This window comes from Filicampus tigris, chromosome 4 (genome assembly GCF_054856515.1).
Source record: "Filicampus tigris isolate MCC_2025a chromosome 4, RoL_Ftig_1.0, whole genome shotgun sequence".
Taxonomy (NCBI): domain Eukaryota; kingdom Metazoa; phylum Chordata; class Actinopteri; order Syngnathiformes; family Syngnathidae; genus Filicampus; species Filicampus tigris.
In genome coordinates this window covers 28,890,965-28,902,981 of record NC_141220.1, presented here as the reverse complement: position 1 = coordinate 28,902,981, position 12,017 = coordinate 28,890,965, and the positions used below count along the sequence as shown (strand labels likewise).

General features: G+C 44.6%; 2 protein-coding genes across 6 annotated transcripts; both read right to left on the bottom strand.

Moving 5' to 3' along the window:
• Nucleotides 1-680: 680 nt before the first annotated feature.
• Nucleotides 681-6,545, bottom strand: LOC147149334 (troponin I, fast skeletal muscle-like). Of its 3 annotated transcripts, XM_086027604.1 has the most exons (7): nt 5,195-6,545; nt 3,858-3,884; nt 3,653-3,689; nt 2,822-2,950; nt 2,627-2,716; nt 2,159-2,335; nt 681-827 (listed from the first exon to the last, which is right to left on the bottom strand). In XM_086027604.1, the coding sequence occupies exons 2-7, from the start codon at nt 3,863-3,865 to the stop codon at nt 726-728; spliced, it is 543 nt and encodes a 180-aa protein (XP_085883730.1). In that variant the 5' UTR covers nt 3,866-3,884; nt 5,195-6,545; the 3' UTR covers nt 681-725. The 3 variants fall into 3 exon arrangements, with proteins under 3 accessions (XP_085883730.1, XP_085883728.1, XP_085883729.1); XM_086027602.1 differs by having other exon boundaries at nt 3,653-3,884; XM_086027603.1 differs by lacking the exons at nt 3,858-3,884; nt 5,195-6,545 and having other exon boundaries at nt 2,822-3,788.
• A 143-nt stretch (nt 6,546-6,688) lies between these two features.
• On the bottom strand, nt 6,689-12,011 carry LOC147149333 (uncharacterized). 3 transcript variants are annotated; one of them, XR_015086414.1, is made up of 5 exons: nt 11,067-12,011; nt 10,910-10,993; nt 10,191-10,384; nt 8,881-9,950; nt 6,689-8,726 (listed from the first exon to the last, which is right to left on the bottom strand). XR_015086414.1 is itself a non-coding variant. In XM_086027600.1 (4 exons), the coding sequence occupies exons 1-4, from the start codon at nt 11,140-11,142 to the stop codon at nt 9,126-9,128; spliced, it is 1,179 nt and encodes a 392-aa protein (XP_085883726.1). In that variant the 5' UTR covers nt 11,143-12,011; the 3' UTR covers nt 6,689-9,125. The 3 variants fall into 3 exon arrangements, 2 of the variants coding, with proteins under 2 accessions (XP_085883726.1, XP_085883727.1); XM_086027600.1 differs by having other exon boundaries at nt 6,689-9,950; XM_086027601.1 differs by having other exon boundaries at nt 6,689-9,950; nt 10,910-10,990; nt 11,067-12,010.
• Nucleotides 12,012-12,017: the final 6 nt, after the last annotated feature.

Sequence of the window (12,017 nt, the reverse complement as noted above, 5' to 3'; positions counted from 1 at the left end):
ACGCACACACACGCGCACGGCAGGACCCGCCTTGTATAAATAACCGACTGACTGACCTTTAAGATTGTTTCCTTCTTGTCGGGACGATGATGCCGGTGATGGATGCAATGCCAGCAAGGAGACGATGAGGATGAGGACGAGGACGAGGAATGCACCTGGATGAAGACGAGGAGGACGACGATGATGACGATCAAGCAAGGAAGATGAGGATGAGGACGATCGGGATGAAGGTGAGGCACACGCCGAGGAGCTTGAGAATGAGGGGCAAGAGGAGGATCAAGATGGACTGGAGGAGGAAGACAATGGAGATGAGGATGGCGAACATGGGAAAGACGAAGAGACGATGACAAAAGATGAAGACGAAAGCTGAGGAGGAAAATGAAGGCGGCGACACTTTGGATGTGACGAGGAACTTGAAGGCGAGGAGCTCGACGAGGATGACGACGAAGCTGGGCGCAGGCTCCACTCGGAGCGCCCTGGACGAATCGTTCCAACTCAGTCGGTCCAGTTGAGGCGGCTTGTGATTGGTCGACAAGGCGCCGGCCTTTGACGTCATCTCGCTCAAGTCGTTGCCATGGCGATGACGCTTTGAAGTTAAGACTCAAAGTAATCATTTCGGCGTTATTTGTTTATTGCCTGAAACTTGCCGTCGTTCACGAGCCAAGAAAGCTCAAATTCATTCTGCGCGCGGCCGCGCCCGGCCGAGCCGTCCAATGAGAGGCCATCTAGTTGGAGGCGTCGCCCTCGAACATTTTCTTCCTGCCGTCCATGCCAGACTTGTCCTCGATGTTCTTGCGCCAGTCCACAACGTCGCGCAGCTCCTTGTCCTGGAAAACAAAAATCATAGAATAAGAATAGAATCCGCCATCAACATTCTTAGCAATGTAAAGAATTCACAGACATTGTGTCACAAAATATGACGTTATCAATCAAATGAATGACTTCATTACTGTAAGCATTTTTTTTTTCCATAGGCATGCTAGCGCAGGTGTATTGATTCTTAAACAATTACAAAAAATAAATGAATTGTAAAAATGTCCTAGTATTACAATGAATATAATTTATGAAATTGTGTTCTTATTCGGCACGGTGGTCGACTGGTTAGCACGTCCGCCTCACAGTTCAGAGGTCGCGGGTTCGATCCCGGCCCCGGCCTCCCTGTGTGGAGTTTGCATGTTCTCCCCGTGCCCGCGTGGGTTTTCTCCGGGTACTCCGGTTTCCTCCCACATTCCAAAAACATGCATGGTAAGTTGATTGGACTCTCGAAATTGCCCTTTGGTGTGATTGTGAGTGCGGTTGTTTGTTTGTCTCTGTGTGCCCCGCGATTGGCTGGCAACCAGTTCAGGGTGTCCCCCGCCTACTGCCCGAAGACAGCTGGGATAGGTCCGGCATGCCCCGCGACCCTTGTGAGGAGAAGCGCTATCGATAATGGATGGATGGATGTTCTTATTCATAGATTTATCGGCGCAAAGTGGCACAGGTGTATCAGTTCTTGTATTTTTTTAAGAAAGCCAATTACAGAATAATGAAAAAATGGATTCAGTCTTCAAAATGTCAAAATATTTTTTGAATTATAATTCATTAAGTTGGTAATAATTCAACAATTTGCTCACAGAAGATTGTTTTTTAATATACCAGATTATATGAAATTACATTTTGAATTTTGTAATGTCAGTGTAAATAAGTGAAAAATGATATTAATAGTTCATAAATAAAATGCATGAAATTGTGCATGCATTTCATTATTAAAGTGCTTGTTTTATTTTCAAAACCATAATAGAGTATGGACTTCTTTTTGTTTTTTACAATATCCAATTATAATGAAAACAGTAATCAACTTTTTAAAACGAATGTGTTTCTTATATTACATTATAAATGATCGAAAATAAATTTCAGTCACTAAATTAATTTATAAATACATGTAGGGGTACTATGAATACATTATATTTCATTGTTGAATTAAATCAAAAGTGTGTTAAATGCTGAATAATTGATGTCATAATGGTCAAACATTCCTTTGTTGCTTTGTGACCTTTAAAAGAAAGTTACGTGACCGTCCCAATTTCCTATCAGGATGACTCCTGATGATTTTTTTTTTTTTTTTTGCTCTGTGGCACGAAAGCCAAAGCTGGAAGTGTTGAGTAGTTGTTGCGCTGACCTCGTCCTTGACCTCCTTCTTGACCTGCTTGAGGTTGGCCCTGAGCTCCATGTTGACGGTGTGCTTGGAGCCCAGGAGCGCTTTCAGCATGGCGTCGGCCGACATGCGCACCTTCTTCAGCGTCGGCTTCTTGAACTTGCCCGTCACGTCCTGCACTTTGATCTTCAGGTCTTCCGTCTGGACACATGGACACACGGCGTTCAGAGCAAGGGAGACGGACGGCATCACTGGAAAAACCTTCGCAGGCGTCCGTGGCGTGATTTGGTCAAAATGCCCCGAGGGGCAACAATTACGGACATAAAGCGCTCAACATCTCCTTTTATTCATGCTGATTTTGCGCTAGAACGTACAGAAACGTCTTGTTGTCGCACCAGGGGGGGAAATAAAAAGCTCAGTATCATGTGACATGTGCTGATAAATTTCACATTTTAACGAGATTAGAGGACATGACAAGATGTCTCCTCCTACCTCCTTGTTGGCCTTTTTGACCTTCAGCTCAAGGTCGTAGCGCTCCTCGTCCACCACGTCGATCTTGTGGTGGATCTCCCTGCACAGCTCCTGCACACACACACACACACACACACACACACGTACACCACCGTGCTACTAATTACTACACACACGCGCGCGCGCGCGCACGCCCACACACTCCCTCACACACACTTGTAGCTCTTGCATGGTGTGGGGAAGCACCAGCGGGGGGCAGCACTGAGCCATGTAGCGCACCCGCTCCTCTTCACGCTCCCGGGCCTCCTGCTCCAGGTGACTTTTGGCGATGGCTAGCATCACACTCTGAACACACACGAAACATCCCACAAATATGAAGAGCTGATACAAGATGATCACCATGTGTCCACATGTGTGGTATGTATGCGGTGTAGTGTACTATATAGCAGGTAATATGTACTACAGCGGGGGTGGCCAAGTCCGGTCCTCAGGAGCCACAACCCAGCCTGTTTTAGGTTTATCCCTACGGCAACACAGCTGATTCAAATCATCAGGCTCATTAACCGGCTTTTGCAAATCTTGCTGATGAGATGCTCGCTAGAAACGGGCTTGGCCACCCCTGAACTATAGTCTTGACAAGTGTAGTGGACAGGTAATGGAGGCAGGTAGGAGTGTACTATTATGTACCATAGTATGTGTTAGTGGGTAAGTAGTACAGTTGCGTAATCTACCCGCAAGTGTATGTAGTGCATCGGTGGCGGTTGCGAAATATAGTATGTATGTAGTGTTTGTTTGGACTGCAGTGTATGCAGTGAGTTGAACCGTAGTATGTTTTGCAGTGTAGTGTATGTAGTAAAGCGCGTATGTATGCAGTGTAGTGCAGTATGTATGTAGCAGTGTGTACCTAGCATAAGGTAAAATGTGTGTAGTGTGTGCGTAGCGCTATGGAGCATGTAGTGTCTATGTATTCATGCTGTCCAGTGAGGATGAAGTGTAGTGTATACACAGTGGTATAGTATGCAGTACAGTAGCGTAGCTTATTTGTACCTTCAGGTGATGTTTACGACTTGAAGACATTTTCTTCCTGAACGATTTAAACCCCAAAAAAATCAACAAAACATATACTGGAGAGAATATTTCAGAGAAAATGCAGTCCACAACACAACCATCAATTACATATGCCAAATGTTTTGTTGGTTGTAATAAATCATTGCACCGTATAAAGCCAAACATATTTTGATTTGTGACTTACTCCGACATGTTGGACGGAGTCTTCAAACTGTGGAAAATAGAAAAAAAAAAAAAAAAATAGAATTAAACTCATTAAATCCCGTTTGGCGTAACGGCAACGTAAAATCATACAGTGCATGATATTTTTTCCTCTTTCTCTGTTGATTGTCACGCATGTTTTTCAACTTGCGTTAATCGTCTGCTGGCTCCTTCGCTCCTCTGGGAATCGTCCTCATGACAAGTTTGTCCTCCACATGATTCACAGAAAACCTTTCAGACTTTTAAGTGCTCCAAACACTTGACTCACATTACCGACGCTCAAGTACCACACGGGGGCACCCATTAACCCGACGTGTACCATTCACAATCTCCAAGAACCATTAAGAACTACTCGGAACCTTCCAGAACTACCAAGAATCAGAAAGAATGTGTGAAAACTACTTAGAAGCGTCCGAGCAAAGTTCCGTGGGAGTTTTCAAGCTAACCGGCGCAAACACAAATACAAGCTTTAACGAATTTAACGCTGAGCACAATGCTATGTTTTGTCACACATAACTTGCTCACCAGCCACTAAAAAAAAAAAAAGAAATGACACTTATTTGCCACTGGTTGAGAAAGTAAATCCTTAGCTAAACATTTAGCAACAAAATCATTAGCCACACAAAATGTCCGTCCGGAGCGAGAGTGAACTTTCGTATCTTAACAATTAGCAACCAAATGTTCACGCCAAGCCTGAGGTGAATTCACGATTTCTCGCAAAATTCTCAGTTGATTCATTAGTATGATGTATTTAACATAAACCAATGCAAGGACAACTAAACATCTGAAGTGTTAACAGCAGAAGAAAAATTACAAATAAATCACACTGGAAATGAGCAACATCAAAGCGGAAGTCAACCCCCAAATTTTCTTCACAAGAATATTTTGTATTCTGCCCAACTAGTCTAAACAACGGCATTCTGATTGATATTGTGTTTGTGGAATGTGAATTGAGCCGCACAATCCAACCAAACTCACACAGCAGGTGAGCCGTGATTGGTCTTCACCTGAGCAACTGTGATGTCATTTTCAGTGGACAGCAGGTGGCAAAATGGAGATGGATGAAAACGGCTGGATTTTGCCGCTTCATTTATATTGCACAAACGCAATACAAACCAGAATGCTATCTTTTGACTAAAGGGGCTGCATAGAACATATTACTGTCAAGAACATATTTGGGTTGACTTTGCCTTTAACATAATGATTGAAAAAATTCGACTACATGCGTAGTAAAGTCAGACAAATGCATAAAAATAAAATGCATGCATGTGTATGTGTATGTGTATGTATATATATATATATATATATATAATATCCTACCGTTGAAGTGAAGCAAAGGAGCAGCGACAAAAAAAAAACCTTTAAAAGTTGACGGCGTTCTGTAGTCTTTCTCTTTATGGACGCTGATTTTCTTTACCGACCAATCAACTGGCAGCCCCCTCCCAAAATATCTTCCACTTGTGCTCTTATTCCCAAAGTCCCACACGGACAGGAAGTGGAAGTGATACAATTCTGGAGAGGACAGCTGGCGGCTTTTTGAAAGATTCCCCATTGGAAAAGCCACAACATCAACTCACGAAAATCATGCGGCATGGAATCAAGTGACAAGAGCTTGTTAAACAAACCCACTTGACGTTTGATCAGTTTGGTTTATAAATAGAGCCAAACAGAAATGTAAAAAACGATTATGTTTAAACGTCGCCATGGGAACGCTGTCCGTCGGTCATCTAGCGCTAATGTGTTTATCTTTGGGGGGCGGGGCTAGTGACAGACAAAATGCAGCATCTGCAGACAGAAAGCACACCAACGTGAGCTAAAGAACTTTTTGACGATTTTAACGGCTAGCAAAAGCGACGAGTATTAAGGTTGCAAATTTTTTTCTGCGATGTCTACTGCTCAAGACAAACGGGGTTTCTTGCGCAGTTAAATACAGCTAGCAGGGAGGTTATTTTTAAGAGAGGAAAAAAAAAAAACCAAGACTCTGAAGATGCTAAATCCTTCTTGGTCACAGCTTACGTTATTTAAAAAACAAACAAACAAAAAAAAAAACCTTCTTCTGGAATTCCGTCATTATTAGCCTGCCAATTAAAGGTTACTCAAAGAAAGTAACAAACATTTCCACAAATTTTTAAACAAAATCTGTAAATATAAAAATGAGCAGAAAAATTACAATTATATAGACCCAACGAGAAAATGTATATTTTGTCTGTGGTATTTTCCATTTTTGGGCCATCTTTCTGAACCGACATTTTACCGGAGTTCGGACAAGCCACTCGCCTGCGTTACGCTAAAGCCTCAGACACCACAATACACAAAAGAAAAAACTAATCTTAAATTATACGACCCAACAAGAAAATGACCATGCCAAACCTTTGTTTTCTCAACTTTGACTTTTTTTTCCGAACAAAATATGGAATTATACCAAGTCTGCTTGAGATGCGAATTACTCCCACCTTTATACAAAATATGCAGCTCGTAAATACAAATTGGAGAGGCATGTTTTTGATTATTTTTGATGATTATGCAGCATTTATATTTCCTTGAGACACGCACACAAAAATCACCTTAATGCTATCATGCTTGTTACGACTTCTGACAGTCGTTAGCTTGTGTGAAACGTTTACGTCATCCTAACTCAACAAAAATAAATGCACGTTATTCGAAAAAACATGTTTGTTTTTTTCCAGATGTCAATAAAAAAAATTGGGGATGCATCCCACCCCCTACCCCCACAAAGGTCCTGATGATTATGCGGCATTTATGATTTTTGCTTGACACTGATATTTATTGATTTATTTTTCTAAACGACCAAAATGTTATCATGTCTGTCATCTTTTATTGAATGAACAGTACAAATGTGGTCGGATCACTGAGAAATCACCTGAGAACATTGAGGAGAACCAAGTTCACGTTCACCTTCACCAAAGATGTTAGCGTGGATGCAGAAAAACTCAATTAAAAAAGCACTAATATATTACAGACAGCGTTCACAAAAGCCCACATTGCACGCAAAAAAAATTGAACGGACCATTCTAACAGCATATATCAAGAAAAGGTGCAAATGTCACATCACAAATCCAACCAAGACGCCATATTGTTTCCACGCACTGTTAGCATAGCCGCCATTAGCCACTTCAACCGATGTAAATATTCTGCTGTTGCGGTTGAACTAATCATTTTTGTAAATATTTGCATATATCGTCAAAAGTTTGTCATAAGGTGGCAGGGAGTTGACTCCTGACGACAAAGAAACTTTCCAAGTTTTATGGTAATTGTAAAAACCAAAGTCACAGTTTGACACTTTTAGCTAATTTGAACTGGTCTGTTGTCCATTTGGAGGCTAACCAAAACGCTAAGCTCAAGAAAGCATTGGCATCGAATCGGAAAAACCTTTTGGTCACTTGTTAAATATCACCTAGCCTTGTAAACGATGCTTTAACTGTTTTACTGTCAAAGCTGAGGCATTATAGGGACCTTAAATGAATTTGAATTCTTCAGTTAAGAGGTTTCCATTTCAGTAAGTGTCTTCATGTTCACACTGATATATTTTATGTTGGCGTTTTATGAAAACGAGTATAAAGGTGACAGAAAATAAGTGGGGAAAACACTTCTATTTTGAAACTAAATAAAAAGTGCAACATTACCATGAAAAAATGTTGAGAGAAGTTCAGCTATTACAAGGAAAAAGTTGGATTTTGTGGAGAATAAAGTTGGAAAATTACCAGAGCAATTTTTGTCGAAAAAGGGTAAATAATCAGAAAGAAAGAACGATGTATTTTAAAACCAGAATAAAGTTGGAACCAAAACGGGAAAATTTCACAATATTCAAGAGAAAAAAAGTCCAAAAATACAAGAAATAAAGCCATATTTTAAAACAGAATGAAATTGAAGTCTAACCTGAAAAAAGTTGCATATTACAGAGAAAAAGTCATAATATTAACATGTAATAAGTCATGTTCTGTTTAAGGTGGTGGGAATTTTTGACATTCAGTTATTCAAATGAAGACTTTTTTTCTTCATGATATTGCCACTCCCCCAAGTATTTGACTTTTTTCTTTTCAGTGTCCCTCAAAGTCCGCTATTGCATTTTCATCTCAAAATAGTTTTGGAGTGGTGTCAAACCAAATGAAAACTGTTATTGAAGCACCTCCGTCACGTGCTTCTTTCAAATCACCACAAAACATCAACAATATTCACACGCAAAACAACTCGGACCAAATCCAACAGTCCAGAGGTCGAACCGCTGCAGCAGAACCGAGCGCGAGTTCTTCCTCACAGAGGACAGCTTGGTGCGTGTCCACCTTGGTGTTCCAGCAGCAGCAGATGAGCACATCAGAACAGAACATCAACACAAACATCTCACTGACAACGAGGAAGATTAAAAAAAAAAAAAAAAAAAAAGTTTTTGAAGAGGAGCACCTGGAGGTTGAGGACAATGCGCTGAACACTCACAAAAGTTCAACTGGAGGTCCACAAGACACCACCTGATAGCAGAAACTAGTTCCACACATCTACTGAAATGTAGTGATGGGTGTAAATAAACAATTCACGGAGGAAATATGCTAAGAACTTGAATTGGAGGTCCAGCCGTGCCAAGCTAAATCTCAGAAGCAGGTTTCGCTCATCTCGAGCGGTTGGAATGGAGCAAAGTAAACGATTCTTGGGGAGGGATCACTCACAAAGGATCAACTGGAGGGCCATTCCACAAGACATTTCTGGACCACTTGGTACGAGAATCACCTTCAACGGTGTCAATCCAAAGAGCTCTTCACATAGATCAACTGGAGGTCCACGAGACACCGCCCGGTAGCAGAAACTAGTTCCACACATCTACTGCGATGTAGTGACGGAGCTAAAAAAAAAAAAACAATTCACAGAGGAAATACGCTAAGAACCTGAATTGGAGGTCCAGCCATGCCAAACCAAATCTCAGAACCAGCTTTCACTCATCTCGAGCGGTTGGAATGGAGCAGAAACTTCCCAATTCTTGAGGCGGGATCACTCACAAAGGATCAACTGGAGGGCCATCCACGTGACATTTCTGGACCACTCGGTACGAGAACCACGTTCAACGGTGTCAATCCAAAGAGCTCTTCACATAAATCAACCGGAGGTCCACGAGACACCGCGCGGTATCAGACGCACGATCTCTGAAACCAGAACCAGTTCCCGTACATCTCCGAGATGTCGCGGCAAACTTCCGGCAGGGGGAGCGCGGCAACTATGGCGACGGTCCGAGCCGAGGGCGGAGTCAGGTCCAGGCCACCTTCCTGGAGATGGCCTGCTTGAAGCTCTCCGGGTCCACGTCGCCGGGCCTGAGCGTCCTCTCCAGGCTGACCAGCAGGTTGCGGTGACACTCGCGGATGTTGACGGGATATTTGGCTCGGAGAAGCTCGTAGGCGGCCATCAGCCTCATGTCGCGTTTCAGCATCAGGTACTGGATGACGCAGGTGGGCGCCAGGGAGAAGCCGTCCCCGCAGTGCACCAGAACGCGCTTGCGCTTGCCGGCCGAGGCGTGGATGCACTCGTTGATGTCCTCGAAGCAGCGCTGCTTGATGTCGCCGATGTCCACCTTAAGGCGGGACCAGCTGTGACGGGCGCCGCGCGAGCAGGTGCAGGGGATGAGACTGAGGGCCGGCGCCGCCTGGCCCGGGGCGCCGCTCATGTCGATGATGCTGTCGATGTTGTTGCGGCACAGAGCCCGCCCGTTGTACGCCGCGTTCAGGTTGCCCACATAGATGTAGTCCGTCACCTTGGAGATGACCGGCTCGAAATGCTGCGGGATGCCCCCGCCCCCGCCCCCGCCGCCGCCGCCGCCCCCGCCCCCCACCTCACCTCTGGGCTGCTCAGGGGCGCCGGCCGGGCCCGTGGCCACCCGCCGGCTGTAGTTGCGCAGCTTCTTGGAGCCGGTGCGAGACGGCGGGTTGGAGTCCGACTCGGAGCTGACGTTCCACGGCGGAGAGAAGAGCGAGAAGCGAGCGGTGGCTTTGGACGGCCCCCCCGGGGCACAGAAGAGGGACGCCCGCTCCAGGGAGCCCGTGCTGCTGGCGGCGCCTGCGCTGTGGGCCTGGTCCATCTGATTGTGAAAGCATACACACAAGCTCATGTTTTTTTACAGTGCATTACTCCCACACTACTTTGACATTTCAGCCATAGCGGCAAAGCACTACTTTTCGATAAGATAGGGTTATAACCATATAAATGTCGCGCCTCCCCTCACTTCAACATAGTTCCTTTGCTCCAAGATGCCTCCAAAATGTCAATTTTTCTGGTAATCAAACAGGATTCCTTGACTCGACATAATATTAGTGCGCACCTGTGCTTTGAGGTTGTTCTTCCACTCCTGCGTGTCAAGAGCTTTGAAGCGTCCGCTGCTGTCGGACGACACCGACATGCAGAGGGGCCGATGGTGGTGGGCCCGGGGGGGCAGCTGGGGGGTGAGGGCCGCGGTGGGGGCGGGCGGCACATCCGCCGCGTCTCTTCTACTCATCATTAGATCGGGACACGAACCTGAAACAACAAACACGCAAACGGGCCTTCGTTTGTAATCCGCTTTTGACTTCCAACAGGATGCGTTGATCAATGCTGCTTTTATAAACTTGACAAACAACATCAACAGCCCGGCTGCCATCTTATCAAAATACAATTAATATAACAATGGCACAGGAAACAGTTGCATGTAGATTAGATTTTTCAACATAAAATAATTTAACAATAAAATACTAGAAATATTTTTTTAAAAAACAACAGGACCCGACGTACAGTGGACTTCCACATACTCACTTCAGCCCCACGCATTCACTTTTTCGCTGATTCCTATCAATATTGAAAGAAAAATTCCATGACGTTTTGCATGGAAAACGCATATTGGAGGGTTATCAGCATTTTTTTAGGGTTCATTTAAACGTCTTCCCACCCCCCCCTACGCTTCTATGTAATTGTATGCAATGCCTGTTTAAGTTGGTTTGAATGTGTGCAATGTTTCCATTGGCGGGCTATCAAAAAACAAAAACCAGAATAAAGAATAAAAGGTACCAGCACATTCCAGGCGGCTGATGGACTGAATGTTGAGAGTGTTGTGGTTGGTGAAGATCTTGTGAAGAGCGCTCACGAGTCCTGCTGGACACAAGGAGGCGGTGAGGACTCAGGAGCGTTCCTGATGTTTTGACAGCAAGCGGGCAAGCACACTCACCACCGCGGCGTCCATCGGGCTTACTACTCGGACCCTTTTCAGTAGCCACGATGTCGCACTCGGAGCGGGCGTCCATGTCGGGCCTCCTGCATACAAGGACACAAGCAACCGCCGGCTCAGGCGGCGCGTCATCTTGTTGGCTGAGCCGGGCAACGCGTCGCCTCCATCGGACGGAGGCGAGCGCATGAGCTGCTAAAAATGTGGAGCAGCGAGCTCAGCGTGTGGAAGTCATGTCATGTCGTCAAACGTTAGCAACTGTCGCCATGCTAACGGAACTTGTGAGTGAATGGGGCGACTCGTTCATACGCCGTTGGCTAGCATTGCTAACTGGCCATGTGTCGCTCCTTCACGGCTTCCGGAGCCTATTCCGCTTTTGATCTCCGATCAAGACAAACGCGATGTAACTTCTGCAAACTGCTATTAAACTAGTTTGACGAGCGCTAGCCGGCTAGCTAGCTAGCCGCTTCGCCAGCTGAGGAGCGCGACCCAACCCGAAAGCGCGTCTTGTTTGTCCTTCTTCTTCGTCTTGTGACTTCCTGGAGAATGACTGCCCCCCCCCGAAGGCTTGGAGGGAGATTGTCGTTTTGGAAGTGACTGAAGTGAACGAAAGCAACTTTTACTTTTTAAAGCAAAGTGGTGAATTCATGAGGTAAAAAAAAAAAAAAACATTCCAAAACGATTTTATGTCGGAAAGCTGCTGCGATATTGATTCGTTGATTACGTAATCAAGCGGAATGACAGTGAAATATATAATATCAATTCAGAGCCGGGCATATCGTCTATGTGACGGACCGGTCCGCCTATGATGGATGCCGATTTCGTAGGCGATAAACGGGAAACTTAAAAAAATAGTCGGACTAAGCATAATCGGAAGCCCACTTTTTCCGTCTATGTAAACATGAATGAATTAAAAACATAAAAAAAAACACCATTTAACTAGCGAGTGGATGT

Coding starts and splice junctions, on each gene's coding strand:
- LOC147149333 (XM_086027600.1), bottom strand. CDS start 11,142: ATGGACGCCCGCTCCGAGTGCGACATCGTGGCTACTGAAAAGGGTCCG. Junction 10,994..11,066: donor GCCCGATGGACGCCGCGGTG/GTGAGTGTGCTT, acceptor CCTTGTGTCCAG/CAGGACTCGTGAGCGCTCTT. Junction 10,385..10,909: donor CAGCCGCCTGGAATGTGCTG/GTACCTTTTATT, acceptor TTGTTGTTTCAG/GTTCGTGTCCCGATCTAATG.
- LOC147149334 (XM_086027602.1), bottom strand. CDS start 3,838: ATGTTTGGCTTTATACGGTGCAATGATTTATTACAACCAACAAAACAT. Junction 2,717..2,821: donor ACACCATGCAAGAGCTACAA/GTGTGTGTGAGG, acceptor GTGTGTGTGCAG/GAGCTGTGCAGGGAGATCCA. Junction 828..2,158: donor AGAAGGAGGTCAAGGACGAG/GTCAGCGCAACA, acceptor TTTGTTTTCCAG/GACAAGGAGCTGCGCGACGT.